The sequence below is a fragment of the Rhinoraja longicauda genome, chromosome 6 (genome assembly GCF_053455715.1).
Source record: "Rhinoraja longicauda isolate Sanriku21f chromosome 6, sRhiLon1.1, whole genome shotgun sequence".
NCBI lineage: Eukaryota > Metazoa > Chordata > Chondrichthyes > Rajiformes > Arhynchobatidae > Rhinoraja > Rhinoraja longicauda.
The window spans coordinates 70,800,819-70,824,420 of NC_135958.1; the positions used below are offsets into that span (position 1 = coordinate 70,800,819).

At 43.0% G+C, this 23,602-nt stretch overlaps 1 protein-coding gene across 7 annotated transcripts in view; it reads left to right on the forward strand.

The window, feature by feature from the left end:
* Positions 1-18,789, forward strand: part of arsg (arylsulfatase G) — a 137,599-nt gene extending 118,810 nt beyond the window's left edge. For all 7 annotated transcript variants that reach the window (XM_078401305.1, XM_078401310.1, XM_078401307.1 and 4 more), the window contains exons 11-12: positions 8,766-8,856; positions 13,882-18,789. In XM_078401305.1, the coding sequence (XP_078257431.1) occupies positions 8,766-8,856; positions 13,882-14,159 (369 nt within the window). In that variant the 3' untranslated portion in view covers positions 14,160-18,789. The remainder of the gene's footprint in view (positions 1-8,765; positions 8,857-13,881) is intronic.
* Positions 18,790-23,602: the final 4,813 nt, after the last annotated feature.

Genomic DNA, 23,602 nt, shown 5'->3' on the forward strand with positions numbered 1-23,602 from the left:
TGTGTGCTCCTGGTACACTGACTTGAATGTTCTCAATACCATCCCAAAGGCTCCTTCTCTACTTTGATCAGCCACAAGCCAGTTTCCTGAGAGTCAGTAGCAATGATGCATTTTTTTAAGGAATGCCTTGAATACATCCATGAATCTCCACCTCTGTGCAGCGGTAATACACTCCAGAGCTTGAAATGTAGAGCCCACTTTAGGAGTCTGGACCTTCCCGAGGTAACTGGCCACTTCCACTGCAGTATTTCCCTGAACATGACACTTCTGTTGTGATGGTAGATCTGTGGCTGGTAACAGCCCTCTCTAACCAAAGTGGCCAAACTTCACTTGTGGATTCCCAGTGCAATGCCGTAATGAATTTCCCAACCCAATAAGAAGGATAATTATCAGTTTGTTATTTCTTTAGACTTTAGTTTTACTTTAAATAAACCGCACGGAAACAGGCCCTTTGGTCCACCAAGTCCACGTCAATCATCGATCACTCGCTTACACTAATTCTACTATCTCACTTTCGCATCCGCTCCCTACACACTAGGGGCAATTGACAGAGGCCAATTACCCTGCAAACATGCATGACTTTGGGATGTGTAAGGCAACTGGAGCACCCAGAGTAAACCCATGCGGTCACAGGGAGAATGTGCCAACTGCACACAGCACCCGAGTTCAGGATCAACCCGGATCTCTTGCACTGTGAGGCAGCAGCTATGCCAGCTGTGCCACTGCGCCACTAAATATTTTGGTTTATTTCCTGAAGGTTTAGGTTTTTTGCTGTCACATGTACTGAGGTACAGTGAAAAGCTTTGTTTTGCATGCTAACCAATCAAATCAAATAATACTATACATAAATACAATCAAGTCAAACTCAAGTACAATAGCTACAGTGAAGGGAAAAATCCAGTGTGTAGAATATAGTTCTCAGCATTGCAGTGTAATAGTTCTCGAGTCAAAGTCCATTGTCCTCAGTGAGGTAGGTTGGAGAATCGGGCTGTCCCCTAGCTTATGGAAGAACTGTTCAGAAGCTTGATTATTGGGTGGAAGAAACTGTTCATGAGTCTTGAGGTGCGCGTTTTCAAGCTCTTGTATCCTCTGCTTAACAGGAAGGAATGACTGGGTTTGGACTTTGATAATAAGTCTTTGATAATATTGGCTGCTTTTCCGAGGCAGCGTGAAGTGTAGGTGGAGTCAATGGTGGGGAGTATTGTCTGTGTTATGAACTGGGCTATATCGACAACTCTGCAGTCTCTTATATTCTTGGGTAGAGCTGAACCCAAACCGAGCTGTGATGCAGCTTGACAGTTTAACCATTAAACTAACAGTCCCCTTTAAATGCATTTTAGCAGTAAGATATATTCCTCATGCTCCTTGCGGTCAGTGAACCACTCAGTAAACAGACCTTGTAGGTTAGTTAACTTTGCATCCAGAAATGATTACCATGCAAGATAGAATTGCTTGGGTCCTTATTACTGCTGCTTGGTGGTAGACCTATATACTAAAACTCTCGTTTGCTTGTTTGTTTGTTCCTGAACTACAGCCAAAATGGTACACTATAGCGCGACAATTTTAGGCCCACCTTATTCACCGTCGTCCCTTTGGTGCTAATGGAAGAAGTTTCATTGAAATCGGTGTTATATTTTTAAAGTTATTCACATTTTAAAGTTTAAATCTATCTCCTAGCGAGGATGGGGGGAGGAGGAAGGATAAGGGGGGTCGAGGGGGATGGAGTGGGGGGGAGGGGAGGGGAGGGGGAGGGAAGGGGGAGGAGGGAGGGGGAGGGATGGGAGGGGGGGAGGGGGGATGGGGGGGAGAAGGGAGGGGGCAGGGGAGGGTGCTGCACCAATGCAGGAGAGGTTTGGGCCCAACGCGTCCACTTGGTCTAGTCTGATCTAAAGCTTAGAGATCACAACAAGGACAACAGCAACTTCATATATAATTATATTTAGATTTATAATAATATGAACTGTGGACATTGCACACAGCTTGACAGCTATCAAAACTGTCAAAATTCTTCAACACTGGCACTCATAAGCATTGGCAAATTTTCATGAAATTATATTAATACTGATAAAATGTAAATTACATTTGGGTGGTGGGTATATGGAATGAGCTGTCAGAGGAGTTAGTTGTGGTATAATAACATTTAAAAGATATTTGGACAGGTACAGTGGTAGAGTTGCTGCCTTACAGTGCCAGAGACCCGGGTTCGATCCTGACTTCGGGTGCTGTCAGTACGGAGTTTGTACGTTCTCCCTGTGACCGCGTGGGATTTCTCCGGGTGCCCCAGTTTCCTCCCACACTCCACAAAGACTTACAGGTTTGTAGGTTAATTGGCTTCGGTAAAAATTGTAAATTGTTCCTAGTGTGTAGAATAGTGCCAGTGTACCGGGTGACCGCTGGTCGGCGCATACTTGGTGGACCAAAGAGCCTGCTTCCACACTGTATCTCTAAAACTAAAACTTAGAAATCTAGTCTTTGATTGTAATCCCTGCATTCCTCCATCTCTCCCCCTTCCAAACAAGAAGGAAAGTGACAGACAAGAGGTTAACGTCTTGAAATTAGACATCTGCTTTCAGCCTCTTCTATTCCTGGCTGCTCCAATCTTAACAGTGGTGCTATTGGCTCTGTACAAGACCAATTGAAAGGAGATAATCGTTACACTTAAGATGCAGAACGTGGTGTGATCAGCATCAACGCATAATGATATTGGAGTAGGATAGATGATCTCATCGCTCCCCCCTGCTGGAGGAACCCTTTGGCCAGAATTGGGCAGGATGAGTTTTAAAAAGCCAGGAGATACGATACCATACCTTATGATAAAACTTTATTTATCCCAGGAGGGAAATTGATCTGCCAACAGTAAAAAAAACACAAAATACATGAAATATTAAATTAAAGTGATGAGTGTAAAGGCTTGGGGGATGTGCAAGGATTGGGGAGGGGGGGAGGGTGGGGGCGGGGGGGGGGGGTGGAAAGGGGAGTCAGTCTCAGTCTACCCCACGACAGAAGGGGGAGGAGTTGTACAGTTTGATAGCCACAGGGAAGAAGGATCTCCTGTGACGTTCTGTCCTGCATCTTGGTGGAACCAGTCTGTTGCTGAAGGTACTCCTCAGGTTGATCACCGTGTCATGGAGGGGGTGAGCTGTATTGTCCAATTTGCTCCACAGTTTGATGAGCATCCTCCCCACCGACCACCTCCCATGAATGTAACTCCGCCCCCAGGATGGAGCCAGCCTTCCTGATGAGTTTGTTGATCCCATTGGCGTAGATGCAATACTGCTTATCCCACATCTACGAAGGAGCTCTTAGCTCTCTCCAGACATACTCTCTCTCTTTCCCAGATCTGATCACAGTAACGTCGATCCCTCGTTTTTCAGCCTGATTTCACTGGAAGGCCTCTACAAGCTGATTGTTACAGGTCATTCGCAGTGAAATAGACTCAAAAGTAACTTTCAAGAAGGAAGTGAGCACAGAGAGGAAGGGAAGAAATTGTAAGACTGTGTGCGAATTTCAGGGGAATGGGAGTAATCAGACAGCTGTATTTTTTTTAAATCACCCGAGGCAGATAGCTTTCATCTGAAATAAAAACATTAAATGGTAGAAATATTTAAGAGGTCTAGCAGCATCTATGCTGCATAACGCTTTGATTCCACGCATTATAAGCCTGGGCTGTTCACCTCCCCGCTAAGGCCAAATCAAAGAGACAGAAAAACACGCAAAACTACTATGGAAATCTGATTAGTACAAAGAAACAAGTCTTGTTTACGTGTATGGTCACCTCTGGCTATACAGTGCCCTCCATAAATGTTTGGGACAAAGAGCCATCATTTATTTATTTGCTTCTGTACTCCACAATTTGAGATTTGTAATAGAAAAAAAAATGTGGTTAAAGTACACATTGTCAGATATTAATAAAGGCCATTTATTTTGGTTTCACCATGTAGAAATTACAGCAGTGTTGAGACATAGTCCCCCCATTTCAGGGCACCATAATGTTTGGGACATAGCAATGTCATGTAAATGAAAGTAGTTATGTTTAGTATTTTGTTGCATATCCTTTGCATGCAATGATTGCTTGAAGTCTGCGATTCATGGACATCACCAGTTGCTGGGTGTCTTCTCTGGTGATGCTCTGCCAAGTCTGTATTGCAGCCATCTTTAGCTTATGCTTGTTTTGGGGGCTAGTCCCTTTCAGTTTTCTCTTCTGCATATAAAAGACATGCTCAATTGGGTTTAGATCGGGTGATTGACTTGGCTACTCAAGAGTTGACAATTTTTTAGCTTTGAAAAACTCCTTCATTGCTTTAGCAGTATATTTGGGATCATTGTCTTTCTGTAGAATGAACCGCCGGCCAATGGGTTTTGAGGCATTTGTTTGAGCAGATAGGATGTGTCTATACACTTCAGATTTCATTATGCTACTACCATCAGCAGTTGTATCATCAATGAAGATAAGTGAGCCAGTACCTTCAGCAGCCATGCATGCCCAGGCAATAACACCCCCACCACTGTGTTTCACAGATGAGGTGGTATGCTTTGGATCTTGGGCAGTTCCTTCTCTCCTCCATACTTTGTTCTTGCCATCACTCTTCATCTCTTTTGTCCACAAGACCTTTTTCCAGAACTGTGGTTGCTTTTTTAAGTACTTCTTGGCAAACTGTAACCTGGCCATCCTATTTTTGTGGCTAACCAGTGGTTTGCATCTTGCAGTGTTGCCTCTGCATTTCTGTTCATGAAGTCTTCTGCAGACAGTGGTCATTGACAAATCCACACCTGACTCCTGAAGAGTGTTTGTGATCTGTCGGACAGGTGTTTGGGGGGTTTTATTTATTATAGAAATAATTCTTCTGTCATCAACTGTGGAGGTCTTCCTTGGCCTGCCAGTCCCTTTGCGATTAGTAAGCTCACCAGTGCTCTCTTTCTTCTTAATGATGTTCCAGACTGTTGATTTTGGTAAGCGTAAGGCTTGGCTGATGTCTCTAACAGTTTTATTCTTGTTGCTCGGTCTCATAATGGCTTCTTTGACTTTCATTGGCACAACTTTGGTCGTCATGTTGTTGAACAGCAATAATAGTTTCCAAACGTGATGGAAAGACTAGGGGAAAGACGAGGTGCTGAGCGCTCTCCTATACCTGCATTAAGGAGGCAATTAAACACACCTGAGCAATTGCAAACACCTGTGAAGTCATGTGTGCCAAACATTATGTTGCCCTGAAATGTGGGGACTATGTATAAACACAGCTCTAATTTCTACATGGTGAAACCAAAATGTATAAAAATGGCCTTTATTAAAATCTGATCACGTGCACTTTAACCACATGTGATTTTTTTCTATTACAAATCTTAAATTGTGGAGTACAGAGGCAAATAAATAAATGATGCGTCTTTGGCCCAAACATTATGGAGGGCACTGTAGAAGTTACAATAGTTGTCATCCCTATTGCTAGTCAGGTTCAGCTAGTTATTTTCTGCATGCTCTGCCTGAACCAGTTTCTACCTGGATTATTCAGAATATTTCCCGAATATCAGTTAACAGTAGATATCAGGTAACAGCATATTTTCTGAAGACATCACTCCAAAGTTTGTGTAGGAAGGAACTGCAGATGCTGGTTTAAACCAAAGATAGACCCAAAAACTGGAGTAACTCAGCGGGTCAGACAGCATCTCTGGAGAAAAGGAATCGATGACATTTCGGGTCGAGATCTGAAGAAGTGTCTGAAGAACACCTGAAAAAGGGTCCTGACCTGAAACGTCTTCTATCCCTTTGGTCTAGAGATGCTGTCTGACCCTCTGAGTTACTCCAGCTTTTTGTGCCTATCTTCTATTCCAAAGTTAGTGAATAGCATGCAACAGGATTTTTTTGTTTTTGTTTGTTGTTTCATGTTCCATTTCGAGCTCTTGCTGTGGAAAAGGTGGGATTACTTTGTGTTTGGATCTGGGGCTAAGGAGAGAGAGGGCATGGTGGGGGAAGACTGAAGCTGGATTTAGTCATGGGCAGGAGGTCAACATACCTGCTCCTCATGCCTACTTAAACAAGGAAAGCATCAAAGCCTTGCCCCTGATTCTAGTCTCCTTCCTCCCCTTTCTGAGGATTACGTGTAAAATTGTAAAAGATTATTGAGCACTATTGCAAATTTAGCAACATTGAAGAATACACTCCCACATAATCCACCATGAAATGCTGTTCAGAAGTGACCTTTCCAAAATATGTAGTTACAAAATATGTAGTTGATAATGTGCCACCCATTAGGCTGCTTAGGAAGATTGGAGCCCACGGTATCAAAGGGCAGATACGAGCATGGCAGCAAGTTGGCTGGATGGCAAAGGCCAAAGAGTGGCAATAAAGGGGGCTTTTTCTAGTTGGCTGCAAGTAACTAGTGGAGATCCGCAAGGGTCGGTGCTGGGGCCGCTACTCTTCACATTCTATATTAATTATTTGGACAAGAGGATTGAAGACTGTAGCAAAGTTTGCGGATGATACAAAAATAGGTGGAGGGGCAGGTAGTGTAGAGAAAGCAGCGGCCCCAGCACCGACTTGGGCAGGTTGGGAGAGTGGACAGAGAAGTGCAGATGGAATATTGTATAGCAAAGTGTGGAGTCATGCATTTTGGTAGTAGGAATAAAGGTGTAGACTATTTTCTAAATGGGGTGAGAATCCAGAAATCGGAGGTGCAAAGGGACGGGAGTGCTGGTGCAGGATTCCCAAAAAGTTAATTTGCAAGTCAAATCGGTAGTAAAGAAAGCAAACTCAATGCTTGCATTTATTTCAAGAGGGCTTGTATACAAAAACAGGGATGTAATGTTGAGGCTCTATAAGGCGCTGGTAAGGCTGCATTTGGAATATTGCGAGCAATTTTGGGCACCATATCTTAGGATGGAAGTGCTGGCTTTGGAAAGGGTCCAGAGGAGGCTTACATGAATGATCCCAGGAATGAGTAGGTTAACCTATGATGAGCGTTTGTCGGCACTGGGCCTGTACACGCTGGAATTTAGAAGAATGAGGGGGGGATCTCATTGAAACATTGTTAGGGCCCCCTCGGTCCTGGCTGACCATGGGTGATGCATCCTGGTTGTTGGCTGCTTGCTCCAAACCTCGGCTAGAGCAGCGTCAATGTGTGGTCGGATGCAAGCCTGGGCAATGTCATATGAAGGACAGGCTGTTGCCCATGCAGCACGTCCCCCTTCTCCACGTCGCTGATCGATCCAAAGGAACAGCAGCGCCGTTACAGTTTGGCACCATTGAAACATACAGAATAATAAAAGGCTTGGAAAGAGTGGATGTGGAGAGGATGTTTCCACTAGTGGGAGAGTCCAGGACTAGAGGTCATAGCTTCTGAATTAAAGAACGTTCTTTTAGGAAGGAGATGAGGAGAGATTTTGTTAGTCAGAGGGTGGTGAATCTGTGGAATTCTTTGCCACAGAAGGCTGTGGAGGCCAAGCCAGTGGATATTTTTAAGGCATAGATAGATAGATTCTTCATTAGTACAGGTATCAGAGGTTATGGGGAGAAGGCAGGAGAATGGGGTTAGGAGGGAGAGACAGATTGAATGGAGAGTCATGATTGAATGGCAGAGTAGACTTGATGGGCCGAATGGCCTAATTCTACTCCTATTCCTTATGACTTACGCTGACTTATTTGATGTACTTCACAAGAAACTGCTTTGCATCCATCCATCCACCTAAAATAATTAAATAGGGCGAAGCAAAAATAGCTCTGTGTTGAAAAGCACTTCATGGAAGCAGGACTATCCCATTGATATTTCAGGAAGCTATTATTGAATCAGATTTTGCTTGTTTTTCTTAGGAAGTACATTGCATGTGAAGATAGCCCTCCCAGTTCTGATTATGACGATGTCCCCTATTTATAGTAATAACACATAAAGTGTCCAAACCAGTCAACTTTATTGTCCTTATTTTAAAGGTTTATAGCTACTAAATATAAAGCTACGGAATGCACTAAACTAAAACACGCAGTCTTTACATCTGCAGTGCTAACTGTGGATAATGCATTACAGGAATTGAGCATTTCATAAATCTCTTCACTGCCTAGTTTTTATTATCTGCCTCTAAACTGCCCTTGGAGCTGCTTGCTCTAAATTGGAACAGTGGCAATGTTTAGAAAACTGTTCTATTGTGCAAAGCACTGGATTAATAATTCAGGGTCAGAAATTTGAATCTGTAGATTTTTTTAAAAAGTTGAATAAATCCACAACAAGAAGCTTTTATCAGTTATGGCAATTGCTAGATTGTCATAAAATACCATCTGCTCCACAAATGTAACTACGTGGACTGGCCTTTTTATGACCCGATATGCACAGCAATATGATTGACTTTTAACTTCCTTCTGAAATAGTCTAGCAAGCTTCTTAGCCAAGGAGGAATTTACAACCTGTGAACATGCTCCCTGGCAAGCTACACCCACAATCCCATAAATTAATACACAAACAAAATTAATATATCTTAAAAAAGCATTCTGAATGAGGAAACTGATACTGAGGAATTTGGTAGGGACTTAAAGATGACCCACAGGAAGGTTTTACGGCAATTGTATTGGAAGATGCAATGGTTTGGTGGAATAGCGGTAAGATGAGGACAGAGACACTAAGGAGACCAAACTGAACCGACCAAACTGAAATCAATATTATTGTTGTTCTCTTCGTTAGTCCTGGTGCTCTAATAGATAGCTGCAGCATCACATTTCATCTGCTTCGTAACTAGAAGTATAAGTGGGCGATAACACTAAAACCTGACTCTTCATGGTGTTCCAGGCTCTCTTCCATCCAAATAGTGGAGCAGCTGGAGACTTTGGGGACCTGAAGACTATCCGTCTAAAGCAGTACAAAGCTTTCTACCTGACAGGTAAAATGGGCCTAGCTTGATTGATTGATACTTTACTGTCATGTGTACTTGGTACAGTGAGATTGTTTGTATATAGCACAGAGTAGCGACAAAGTTACAAAAAAATTCAATGTAGTCCCTCTTTCTTCTCCCCTCCCCCCTCTCCCCTTAATCCTTCTTTGTTCATGGCGACCGCACGCCGGGCGCCTCTTTGTTCTTGGCAGCGTGTCCTCCACCGTCCATCGCCACTCAATGCGGGCGCCGGCTCTCCGATGGCCCTCCATTCTCATCGACAATCCCTGCTTCCTCGCCAATGCTTCCTCGCTCTGCCAGCGGCCAAGTCCACCCAGTCCCGGTTGGCTCCGTGCCTCGGTGGCCAGGCCTGGTTTCAGCCGGGGCACAGTTTGTGTTGAGGGTTCCATCTCAACATTGACTTTAGATTGTGGCAAGGGACAGAAAAATCTTTACTGATATTACCATCGTACACGAGCCAAACAAATGTGCTAATTATAGTCAAAGTCATAGCAAGGCTTGGTCATAAATAACAATCTTTTCATTTTACCACATATATCGTTGATTTTATTTTAAGAGGCTTTTATTTTCTCTTCAGTGAGAAGATTGGAGTTGTAATTTGTTCATTGTTATATATTTAAGCACAAAGTGATTCATGCAATTAAAAAATACCTCAACCTACAACACTGAGGTGCAAGGATGCTTGCAGTACAGACTCACTTCAGGTACTGGGTTTTCTGATGATTACAATTAATCAATGGAAATATGTAAAATAGTAAGCTCGTGGAGTTATATTTGTCTAGGAGGCCAATTCTCTGAATGCATTCAACAGAGAGCTAGATAGAGCTCTTAAGGATAGCGGAGTGAGGGGGTATGGGGAGAAGGCAGAAACGGGGTACTGATTGAGAATGATCAGCCATGATCACATTGAATGGTGGTGCTGGCTCGAAGGGCCGAATGGCCTACTCCTGCACCTATTGTCTATTGTCAATTATCTAGATTTCCAAGAAGCTTCATGCCCTGTCATCTGTATATTTTTGGGTGCCATGAGCAATGTTGGCAGGGTCACCTTTTGCTGGACATCATTAATTGTCCTTGAGTTGTCTTTTGAATGGCTGCAATCTTTCTGACTAAGGAACTCCCACATTATTGCTGGCAGTTCCAAGATGTACCAATGAAAGACCAAGATGTTAAATATTTCCAAGTCAGCTCAGAGGGAATCATGTATTTGATGGCTCTCTATTCCACCCTTGTCCTTGGTGGCGGAAGCTCTAGATTTGGGAGGTGCTATTGGAGTACCTGGGCAAGGCACTGCAGGACATTTTCTAACTGATGTACATTGTAGCCACTGTATATCACTGATGGAGCAAATTAAAGTTTAGGGTAGTTGATTGGGTACTAATCAAGTGGGCTGCTTTATTCTGCATGATGTCAAATTTCTTGAGAATTGTTGACAATCCAGCCATCAAGTGGAGAGCATTCCATTAGGCTCCTGACTTTGACTTGTGGGTGAGGGAATGGTCTTGGGATGTCCAAGTGAGTACTCATCGTAGGATATCCAACCTCTGACCTGCTCCTGTATTAATATGGCTGGTCCAGTTGAGTTTATGGCCTAGGGTATTGACAATGGGGGACTTGGCATACGTAGTTGGACCCTCACTTTTTGAAGATGATCATTGCTCAGCACTTCTGTGGTGCAAAACCTACTTGCCACTTCTCAGTCCATGCCTGAATGTTCTCTAGGTCTTGATGCTTCAAGCATGGACTTGTTCCGAGTCTTTCAACCGCTGTGCCTGCTTCATTTGCTGAGGTGGTATGAATGTACTTGAACATCAAACATTCCCACTGATGGACCCAAAGGTGGAAGGATGGTCATTGATGAAGCAGCTGAAGATGATTAGATGTAAAACATTGCTGTGATGAAACTTCCATAATGATATCTTAAGGCTGGGATGACCTTCAAAAGACCTTCAAAAACTACAACCTTCTTCCTTTGTTCAGGGTACAACTCTGGAGTGTGTGATCTGCACCTGAATCTGGCTTTTACATGGGGCCCAGTCACCTTCTTACTTATGATTTAGATCGAGTCAGCACACATAGAAAATCTCATACAGCAGTGGTGAGTTTCTTATACACGTCAGTTTATTCAGGCCTGACAGCATAAACTGGGTGCACTCTGAGATGCACTAATGTGTTTCACTGACTCCAAAACACTTACAGCATTTAAAACTATTCACATTACAAAGGTTACAAGCAGATTCCACAATCTTGCAATAATTCCCCAGTCACTCGCTTTTCTTTGCAGTCGTTGATCCTTGGTTTCATCACTTCTGGGGTTGTCTCCATCTGACTCACAGCTAGGACTTTTCTTCCTGTTCTTAGGAATCCATTCTCCCATTTGCTCTGTTAGAGTGTGTCATACTCTGACCATTATAGTCAGCGATCGTAGGTGGCAATCAGGATATGTAGCTTGACTCTATGGCTTCAGTTGTTGAGTCTATGTCCAATTGAGGACGGTGCTTGGCAAACTGCAGAATGCCACCCTATAGCTGTGACATTAGCCAGCTGGCATAGACACCACTTACCTACTCCCTGTGTTCTTCCTGAGAAATATTACTCACCTTGTCTATCATTCCATTTATTGTTGATTCATTTGGCTTGAGTATTGTAACTTCCTGACCGAATACTTGGGCCAATTCTCCCCTACCTCACTGAGTGCGTCAGCGTCTTTAAATCACGATGCTGCCACCCTCTGTATCTTCCATCTCAACCGTTTCCTCTTTTAATATTTCGGAATAAAAAGCAATTCCCTGAAACCCTCTTTTTGAAAGGTAGGGTCTGATGTAATCAACTGGCCAAGTATTCCACAGATCCTTATTTACATTTTACCAGACTCTTACTGAACTTCAAGCATTTGCATAATTGGCAGGAAACCTGGCACTCATTAGCATTTTGCAAGACAAACACTGTGATTACATTACAACAAGCTTCCCCAAAAGAACTCAAAACCAGTCATTCAAAAGTCTTGAGCAATATGTTTTAACCTTTTAAAAATACATCGTTGTAAACATTATTCCCCAATTGTTCCAAAATATCTCCCAAAATGCCAATTTTAAATTTGCAATTTAACTAAACGTTAATCATTAACTTACTGAGATCCCAATTTCTCTCTGAAATATTGGCATCTCACATCCAGAAAAGGCATGTTCACATTTCTCACTAGTACTTCCTTTAAATCACCTTCACTTTGTCAGCCTTATTTCCCATCATACTTCTCCAGCGTGTAAGGTTCATAGGCTAAGCATATTACAAACTTGCTTAGTTTTCTGGAATTGCTATCACAGACTCCAACTAATGAAGTGCTTTCCCTTTGACTTCAATTTGATCCAATGCCTTAATGCCACATTCGGTCAAATGCTGCCTCAATGTTAAGGACAGTCACTCTCAGCTTACCTGTGGAATTCAGCTCCTTGAGCTGTGTTTGGAACAAACCAGTGAGAAGGTCTGGAGATGAGTGGTTCTGGTTAAACACGAACTGGGCATTGGTGAGAGGTCCCCTGCCATTTAAGAGCAGGGCTGATGACATCTTTCTCACTTTGCCAATCACCGAGTCGACTGATTAGGTGGTAATTAGTCAATTTGGATTTGTCCTGAGTTTTGTGAACTGGACACAACTAGACAAGTTTCCACATTGGTAGGTGGTGTTTTGGGTCGAAACCCTTCCTCAGAATGAAGGACTAAGTCTGAGGAACGGCCCCGACCTGAAGACTCAGTCTAAAGTAGGATCCCAATCAGAAACCTATCCATGTTCTCCGGAGATGCTTCCTGAACCACTGAATTACTCCAGCAATTAGAGGATTTTTTTGTAAACCAGCATCTGTAGTTCCTTGTGTCTTCAAGTTTCCACATTGTTTGATTGTTGACACCACTTCAACTCTACTGGAGCATCTTGGCTTGAGGCAGAGCTGGTTCAGGAACGTAAATATGACAGCATATGACAGCTCCATCCAAGACCGCAAGGATTTGATAGGCGGTGCTGGCTCGAAGGGCCGAATGGCCTCCTCCAGCACCTATTTTCTATGTTTCTATGATTTTAGAGAATTATGGACACAGCCCAGACCATCACACAAACCAACCTCCCTTCTATTGATTCCATTTACATGTCTCGGCAAGGCCACCAGCATAATCAAGGACGGGTTGCACACCGGCAACTCCCTCTTCCCTCTCCCATTGGGGAAAAGGTATCGGTGAAAGAATACACTTCCAGATTTAGGATCAGTTTCTTCACAGCTGTTATCAGACAACTGAACTATCCTGCCAACAACTAGAGATCAGTCCTGAACTACTATCTACCTCATTGGAGACACTCAGACTACCTTTGATCGGACTTTATCTTGCACTAAACGTTATTCACGTTACTCCCTTTATCATGTATCTGTATACTGTGGACGACTCGATCGTAATCATGTATTATCTTTCCGCTGACTGGTTAGCATGCAACAAAAACTTTTCACTGTACCCTGGTTCAAGTGGCAATAAACTAAACTCATAGCAAGGGAAAGCAAGCCACGCTTTGCCTCATAGTCTCAAATCCCAGAATCATTTTACTTAACCCAGAAGGTCCACATTGATTAGTACGAGTGTCAGGGGTTATGGGGAGAAGGCAGGAGAATGGGGTCAGAGGGAGAGATAGATCAGCCATGATTGAATGGCGCAGTAGACCTGATGTGCCGAATGACCAAATTCTGCTCCTATTCTAACCTTATGACCTTATTGCAGATTGGAGCAAGGTGACAACTTCATCTTCCTCCTGCACATAAGTAACTTCCACTTTCCAAAACCATCGCAATGAAAAAAAAGTATCACATGTTTGTACAATGGGGAAGCATTGAGACCGGGGCAGAGGTTGTAATGTTGTCATCTTCAACTTCATTTCACCTGGTTGGCATTTAAATGTGCTGCATAATTCTTATAAAACCAGGACATAGAATTGTGTAAGAACGATAACAATATATTGTTTTCTTGTGATTTTAGGTGGTGCCAAAGCCTGCAAAGGTGGAGAGGGGCCGTCACAACAACATGACCCTCCTCTGATTTTCAATCTGTTGAATGATAGAGCTGAAAGTCAACCTCTGGATCCTCTCGATGCTGAGTACCGCGCCGTGTTCCCACAGATACAGAAGGCCCTGGACAACATCATCCAGGACATCTCTACAGACAACACCTCACTGGCTGATTATTCACACGATCCCGCTGTAATTCCATGCTGCCAACCAAAGCACGTAGTTTGTAGGTGTGAGAATAGGACCTGAAAACCTCTTCATATTTTAATTATTGTTTTCACCCAACTGTTGGTGGAATGACTGAAGGTTCCAATGTAGTATAGAAAATAACTGAAAAATAGCAGGAAAAGAGGTGTTGGTGGGAAGTACTGTACCGAAGGCACCAAAAATACCTCAGGTAGATTTAATATAATTATAACCTTCCAAATACGAAAATAAACTGTGGCTGTCCTGAAATCACAATGGTTTAGATCATGCAAGGAGAGCATGACACAAAATATAATTGGTAACAGTGTGCTTGTCTCAGCCAAAGGTGTTCTCTAACAAGAAGCTGAAAGACAAGATTATAGAATCATAGAGAGAGTAATAGAGTCATACAGCATGGAAACAGGCCCTTTGGCCCAACTCATTCATGCCAACTAAGATGTCCCATCTAAGCTAGTCCCATTTGCCTGTTTATGGCCTATGTTCCTCTATACTTTTCCTATCCATGTACCTGTTCAAGTGACTTGTGCCTGCCTTAACTATATCCCCTGATAGCTCGTTCCATATATCCACCACCCTCCCTGCGTAAAAGCTGTGTCTCGGTTTCTTATTCAATCTGTCCCTTCTCACCTCTACTTTCATTGACAAAATGGAATTGGCTTACTTCTCAATGAGGAGTTTTGAAAAAAATGTAATAGAAAAAAAGGTAGTGAATGGAAAAATTGAACTGAGATCTGCTAGATGTATTATACAGTGTGGATTTTGTTAGATGTTGTGCTGTGATTTTGGGCAAGCTTTTTGTTTCCTCTTCCTGCTGTGTGCTTATTTACCGAAGGTGAACATTTGCTAAATTCATAGCAAGACTGTTTTGACCTTGTACATCCAGGCACAATACACCTTTTGATGTGGTGTTCATCTAATTAAAAGGAAATGGTTGTTTAATGGAATCTACAGTACCCTGGAAACACTAGGCACAGCATAATGAAGTTTAACATGATTTTGGAGTATGAATATCTTGGACCAGAAGTCAGCAAATAAACAAAACAAATTATGGGAGAAAATTCAAGGACATTTCAGCACAGTAAGTGGGAACATATTTAAAGGTTGAACATGTCGTCAAATTATATTTATAGATTGCGCAGGATCAGTGGAAAAAGTGAGGCAAGAGTATAGGTGAACCTTTCAAATTCTATAGGAGGAAAGAGAATGACAAAATATATTAATCGTTGATTGAAGCAACAAAGATGGATCTTGAGAAATAGCAATAAAAGAGAGGGTCAAGGAAGTCCTATCCATACTACAACAGCACAGAAGAAGGCCTAGATAGAGTGCATGTGGAGAGGATGTTTCCTGTAGTGGGAGAGTCTAGGTTCAGAGGGCACAGCCTCTGCATAAAAGGATGTATCTTTGGAATGAAGTTGAGGAAGGATTTCTTTAACCAGAGGGTGGTAAATCTGTGGAATTCATCTCCACAGACAGCGGTGGAGGCCAAGTCATTGGAGTGTTAAAGCGGAGATTGATCGGTTCTTGATTAGTAAGGCATCAAAGGTTATGTGGAGAAGGCAGGAGAATGGGGTTGAAAGGAGAAATAAATCAGCCATGATTGAATGGCGGAGCAGACTCGATGGGCCGATTGATGTAATTCTGCTCCCATGTCTAATGATCTAATGAGCTTATGATCTTATAAGGGGAATTAATGGGCAGAAACAAAGATAGGTTTAATGAATGGGCAAACATCTGGTAAGTGGAATATAATTAATATGTCATCCTTAGGATTGGGCAGGTTACTCCATTGATTGGCAACTGTAAATTTTCTCTAAAGTCGGTGGTAGAAGAAACCAGATGAAATTGACGTGAGAGAGGAGGCTTAAGAGAAATGAATAGACAAATTGGACCGATGGGATTGCTCGAAATGCTAGCATGGTCTTTGATGGTCTGAATGGCCTTTCAGGTCATAAAAAATCCAAATTAAACTAAAATAGAATTCAATAGAAGTTAAAGAATGCTTATTATTTCAGTAGTAAGAGATTGCAATGCTCTGGAAAGCAAAGAGATACGAAAGTTGGAGTGCAGGTTCTCAAAACAGGTGTAGCAAGGGACTAGGAAGACTAACAGAGTGTTATTGCTTATTGTAAGGGGAATTGAATGCCAGCATGCAGTTATTCAGTTATATGGAGCACTGATGGGACCAGATCTGGTCCACTCTACAATGTTGATTGCCTAATTTAAGAAAGGATATGAAAAGCATTTCGGAGGTTTGCTGGACTAATGCAAAAAATGGGTGAGCTGTTGTATGATTAAAGCTCATAGAGGCTAGGCTTATATGTGCTGCAGTTGATAAGTTTCAGGGTGACGATTGAAAAGTAGATGATCCTGAGAGGTGTTGACAAGGTATATGTGGGGAGGATGTGTAAAACTACAACCAGGCTTGATGAAAGTTTAAAAAAAACACAAATCTGAAAGAAAAGAAAATCCTGGGAAAACTTAGCAAGTCAGGCGGCATCTGTGGAAAGAGAAACATTAGAGTTTAGTAATGGAAGATTGAAGGCATCCACAAAACCTCCAGCCGGTTCATAAGTTCACAAGCGATAGGAATTAGGCCATTCGGCCCATCAAGTCTACTCTGCCATTTAATCATGGATATCTATCTTTCCCACTCAACTCCATTTTCCTGCCTTCTCATAACCCCTGACACCCGCACAAATCAAGAACGGGTCAGTTGGTCTGGCCAGGTACACCATCAGGGCCAGATGCCTTCCAAGGATTCATTCTCATGAGGGATCTTCTCACATTGGACTTGGTGACATATTACAGTGTTGCAGGGTGCAATGGGGACCCTGAGAAGTCACATTGATACTCTCTCTTTCGGCCAGCATAGGGAGCATGGAGCACATCAAGGATTGATGCTACTTGAGCTACTACTTGGTTTCACCTTCTAGGAAGTGATGTTGTGCAAGCCCTGCCACAGTATGCTGAACGTCTGGCTCATTGAGGTTTGTCAGATGAGCCATCATCTTATTGAACAGCAGAACAGACTTAATAATGGCCAAATATTGTCCCAATTTGTATGTTCATGTGGTAGTTCAAGAGTTTATTTAATTAATCGCATTCAAATGTTCTAATTACCATCGTTGGATATGATCGTCTGTCTCTGGACCATCAGTGCAGGTCTCTGCACTGCTGTCCAGTAACCATATCTCAAGTGGTAGTTTATGTTGTTTCTTTACATCATCAAGAAATAGCTTTCTTCTTGTGATTTACATTATTTCTTTTCTGTTATAAATGGATTACTGTTTGTGTTAAATTAAGCCGTAAAAGAAAATGGGATGAATTATTTAGAATATTTAGGGTGGCGCAGCTGATAGAGCTGCAGTCTCACAGCACTAGAGACCCAGGTTCGATCCTGACCTCGTGTGCTGTCTGTGTGGAGTTGGAGATTCCCGCTGTGACCGCGTGGGTTTTCTCCGGATGCTCCGATTTCCTCCTACATCGCAAAGATGTGTGGGTTTGTAAGTTAAGTAGCCTATGTAAATCGCTCCTGGTGTGTAGGGAGCGGATGAGAAAGTGGGATAAAATAGAACTAGTGGGAAAGAGTGATTGATGGTCAGCTTGGACAGTGGGCCGAAGGGCCTGTTTCCATGCTGTAACTCTAAACTAATTTGCGAAATCATATTACTCATTAATTTCCATGTTTAAAGGTCATATCACACAGGATCTGTTCAGTACTCTAGTTTCATGATTGATAATGTTAGTTGCTATAATAATACTGTAAATGGAGAAAAAAATGGTGGTGTTCCTGTTTTAATTAAAACTGAGTCTCTGGTGATGCTTTCATAGCAATGAGAAATGTGATAACATATTACAGCTCACCATGTGGCGTGTGGAAAATCTGAGAGCGATCATTTTGACTTCCTGCTCCATAAAAGTATCCTGGATTAACAAAATATTTCAAGCCAAAGTCTTTTGAGTTTTGCCAAGATCTTTAGATGTGAGAATTCGTGTTTCAGGAAGTCAGTATTATTTTGAATTCTGGAAGTCTAATTTTGAGTTACGTTAAGTAAGCAAGAAAACTCTTGCTGCAAGGCGACTAAGTACTTCCACATCCCCTGAATACTTGATGTGCCGCAATGGGAACTTCATCTCCACAGGAAATTGTTAGTATAAGGATGTGACTTGAAGGATATTTAATGCGTCAGAAACTGGACCGAACATGCAAATCCATCCGTACACTCGGGCAAATCCCAGCTCAAGGCTTGTTCACAAAATTCCTGGGCCATTTATTAGGGAACAGTTGTTGAGATTGTTTCCCATTGTCTTCCACCTTTTTAGTTGGCTAAAAAGCCCCACCTACCCTTTACAATGGAGGCAGGACGACACGTACAACCATTGATCCCACAGGTGGGTTTGCAGAACACCATTCCGGTAATTCAAAACCAGCTTTTTATCTTTGTTTACCAGGGCAAGAGGTACAGTAGTGTGAAAAAGCCCACATTCAGATTCAGGGACAGTTTCATCCCAGCTGTTATCAGGCAACTGAACCATCCTATCATCAACTGGAGACAGATTCTGTCCTAACATCAACCTCATTGGAGACCCACAGCCTATCTTTAATCGGACTTCACTGGACTTTATCTTGCACTAAACGTTATTCCCTTTATCCTGTATTTGTACACTGAGGATGTCTTAGTTGTAATCATGTATAGTCTTGTTGCTGACTGGATAGCACACAACAACAAAAAAGCTTTTTATTGTATCTCAGTACACATGACAATAATAAACTAAACTAAAATTGTTGTAAATTGCCACTAGTGGGTAGATGAATGGAAGAATCTGGGAGAAGTTAATGGGAAGACATAAAATCTGGAGTAACTCAGCAGGTCAGGCAGCATTCCTGGAAAATACGGATAGATTATGTCTTGGGTCAGGACCCTTCTTCAGACAGACCCAGTCCCTTCCCGAAACATCACTTATTCCTGTTCTCCAGGGATGTCTTGACCTAAAACGTCACCTATTCCTTTTCTCCAGAAATGCTGCCTGACCTGCTGAGTTACTCCAGCTTTTTGTGTCTATCTCCGGTTTAAACAGCATCTGCAGTTCCTTCCTACACATGCTGCCTGACTCGTTATGCTACTCCAGCATTTTGTCCCTTTCCTTGGTAAGCCAGCAAATGGCTATTAGAAGTTAATGGGAATGTGGGGAGTATCAGTTACAGAGAAAATTACTGAGGAACTAGAGTACTCTGTGTACCAGCATAGACTTGATAGGCCAAAACACCTCTCTGTGCAATATGGAGGTATGAAATTCAATAAGAGGTATTTATTCACAAAATGCTGGAGTAACTTAGCAGATCAGGCAGCATCTCAGGAGAGAAGGAATGGGCGACGTTTCGGGTCGAAACGTCACCCATTCCTTCTCTCCTGAGATGCTGCCTGGCCTGCTGAGTTACTCCAGCATTTTGTGAATAAATACGTTCGATTTGTACCAGCATCTGCAGTTATTTTCTTACACTATGAAATTTAATAAGATCACCACTGATATTTAATCTCGGATTGGCAAACAACAAATGTAACACTGCTAATCAAGAAAGAGGAAAAGGGAAAATTGTCTAATTTATCAAGAAGGGATAGAATAAAAACATAGAAAGTGTAGCATGATAAGGCAACATCAACATATGACTCTAAGAAAGGGAAATTCTGTGTTACAAATTTATTAGGAGTTCTTAAGTAGCAGGGCAGAGAAAGGGACGCCAATGGGCATATCATATTTGGATTTCTGTAAAGCATTCAATGGAGTTACATTTAAGAAAGTTATCGTACACATGTTCATGCAAATGAAAATAATATGTTAGCATGGATGGAAGATTTGGTAACAAACGGCAAACAGTGTTGGATAAGTAAGTTACTTTAAGTTTTACAGGTACAAACTATTGGGGAGCTCACACTTCAGTGAAGCAGCCTTAGGCATTTACAATCAAAATTAACCATGTAGAGGTCTCGATCTCAACCAATTCACTTTATTCACGTGTAGAATCAAGGAACTGCAGATGCTGGTTTACAAAAACAATGGCATAAAGTGCTGGATTAACTCAGCGGGCAGGCAGCATCTCATGAGAATATGGATAGGTGACGTTTCGGGTCTGAAGAAGGGTCCCGACCTGAAATGTCACCCATCTATCTTCAGCAGAGATGCTGCTTGACCCGTTGAATTACTACTGTACTTGTGCCTTTTTTCCCTGTTATGCATCTCATTGCCACTCCAGTCCTGGTCTGGGTCCCTATTTGTCAACATCCTCAGCTTGACTAAGATCCCTCTCCCACTTCCCACTTGCCAAAATGCAGCATTGTGATCTTTTTATCTTTAGCCTGCCTGTCAAAGCATGGGGTCCGATGCTTCTGGTCTTCACTCCATCGGCAAAAGTGTAGGACCATCTCTCCTTCCCTCAGACTGCCAAAGCACAGAGCTACAGTCCTTCCCTACTCCTGTCCACTAGCCACATTACAGATGCAATTCGATCTACATCCATCAGCCAACCTGTCGCCCCAGGCATAGTCATGGATCCAGATTCCAGATCGCACGTTTTCAACAACGGAGATCTTTCACATACCACAAAATTAGTTTCAACCATGCTTTTGGGCCTGTGCAGCTATCTATGTGAGGCTCTGTGATGATAATTTCCAACTTCTTATGTAAGTTGAATTTAGTTTATTGTCACGTGTACAGTGAAAAGCTTTTTTTGCGTGCTAACCAGTCAACAGAAAGGCAATACATGATCACAATTGAACCATCCCCGCTGTGCAGATACACGATAAAGGGGATCACGTGAATAATGTTTAGTGCAAGATAAAGTACAGTGATCATGCTGACCAAGTTGCCCATCCATGCCTGTTCCATTTGCCCATGTTGACCTATATTCCTCTAAACCTTTCCTACCCGTACAGATATGAATATACATGAAGATACATTTCAGCAGCTGATGAGCTGACTGATGGCTGGAGCCAGGCAACTCTATGGAAGTGGCAATAGTGGAAGGGGAGATGGAAAGAATTTGAAATCCAAAACTTAACCCAGCATTAAATATATCACCAAGGTTGCACGAGGCCTAATTTAATTTTAGATCATTGACAGGAAAAGGGATGGAGTCAGCATCTGGGGAATGGTGTGAGTGACCCAATATTTTATTACCATTTATGATCTACCATTTGGAGTGTCACTAAACTGCACACTAGGTCCTGAAGACGCAGTACTGATTCTGAATTTAGCTACCTGTCAGTTGTGCTCCTCTATATTCCACAAAAAGAAAGCCCTCCTTGCACTGATTCTGTCATAGTCACACAGCATGGAAACAGGCCCTTCAGTCCAACTTTCCCATGCTGACCAGTATGCCCCATCTATACTGGTCCCACCTGCCTGCATTTGGCCTATATCCCTCTAAACCTATCCTATCCTATCCATGTATCTGTCCAAATACCTCAACTACCTCCACCGGCAACTTGTTCCATATACCTACCACCCTTTGTGTAAAAAAGATTGCCCCTCAGGATCCATTTTAAATCTTTCCCTTATTGCCTTAAATATATGTCCTCTAATTCACGATTCCCCTACTCTGTGCATTTACTCTACCTGTTCCTCTCATGATCTCATACACTTCAATAGGATCACCCTCGCCCTCCTCCGCTTTCAGGAATAAAGCCCCAGCCTGTTCAACCTCCCCCTATAGCTCCGGCCCTTTCGGTCCTGGCAAAATCCTCATTAAAAAGTGTCATCACAATGTGTGTGATCTGTCACTCCGTCCTTTGTGTAATGATCCAATTCCTCCCTTTTTATTTTTTTCAACCCACCCATAGAGTCCGCGAAAAGGCCACCATGATATTTTTAATCACACCACGTGAAATTTTATTTGCAGCCTTATGGATGAGTTCCAGCCTCCACAACCATCACCTCAGGCAAAGTCTCAATGTCTGTTCCAAACTGAGCAGTGCTTAAATAAACAATAGGTGCAGGAGTAGGCCATTCAGCCCTTCGAGCCAGCACCGCCATTCAATGCGATCATGGCTGATCACTCTCAATCAGTACCCCGTTCCTGCCTTTTCCCCATACCCCCTCACTCCGCTATCCTTAAGAGCTCTATCCAGCTCTCTCTTGAAAGCATCCAACGAACTGGCCTCCACTGCCTTCTGAGGCAGAGAATTCCACACCTTCACCACTCTCTGACTGAAAAAGTTCTTCCTCATCTCCGTTCAAAATGGCCTACCCCTTATTCTTAAACTGTGGCCCCTTGTTCTGGACTCCCCCAACATTGGGAACATGTTTCCTGCCTCTAATGTGTCCAATCCCCTAATTATCTTATATGTTTCAATAAGATCCCCGCTCATCCTTCTAAATTCCAGTGTATACATGCCTAATTGCTCCAGCCTTTCAACATACGACAGTCCCGCCATTCCGGGAATTAACCTAGTGAACCTACGCTGCACGCCCTCAATAGTTAAGAAGAAGATAATGGATCTGCCTCTCCGTTGTTATTGATAGGCCCAAGTGTGTTTTTTAAGCTAATATTGTAGCGACCATAGAGAATGGTCCAGGTCGTCGAACCCTCGGATTGGCCAGCGAGGTCACGTGGGAACGCGACCATGGGGATTGGTCCAGGGAGCGACATCGCTGATTGGCCAGCGATGTCATGTGCGCGTTTGGCGCCCGATTTAGTTAGTTCGGCGAAGTCTTCAAGGAAGACAGTAAGATTGTGATGGTTGTCCTTTACCTTGTTGTTTAACTGTATTCGAATATTGCGGCTGCAATAAACTTCTTCTACAACCAACAAGTTTCGGACTCGCCATATTGGTGACCCCGACGTGATCTGGACGATCACCGACTGAGCAGGAACCCGACGCCTCGTTGACGATGACCGAGCCGGGCACACCGGAGTAAAGCGCCGGAAGCGTTCATCTTCCGTTGTTTTGGACGCACGCACCGCAAGCTTGGTTTATCCACACCGAGGCTCAATTTCATATAAAGAAGGTGTCGGACGAATCCACGATGTACTACTACCTCGTCAGCGCTCTATCGCCGGACACAACCAAGCGCGTGATGCGGTTCATCGTGAATCCACCTGCGGAAAACAAGTACGAGGCCATGAAGAAAGTATTACTGCGAACCTTCGGGTTTAATAAGCATGGTGGTGCGGCAAAACTTCTGCACCTACCAGATCTTGGAGACCAACTGCCTTCCGTCCTCATGGCCGAAATGATGATGCTAGCCGGTGAGCATACGGATTGCCCTATGTTCGAACAGGCATTCCGCGAGAAACTTCCCGAGCATGTCCGACTGCTGCTCACGGATTGTTCTTTTAAGGACCCCGAAGCATATGCAGCGAAAGCGGACGCGCTCATAGCGGCAAAAAACAAGGCAAGTGGTTCGATCAACAAAGTCTCGACATCAGTGACCACGCCACAGCGACGGCAAGATGGCGCCACGTCTCCCGCCAATTCTCCGAA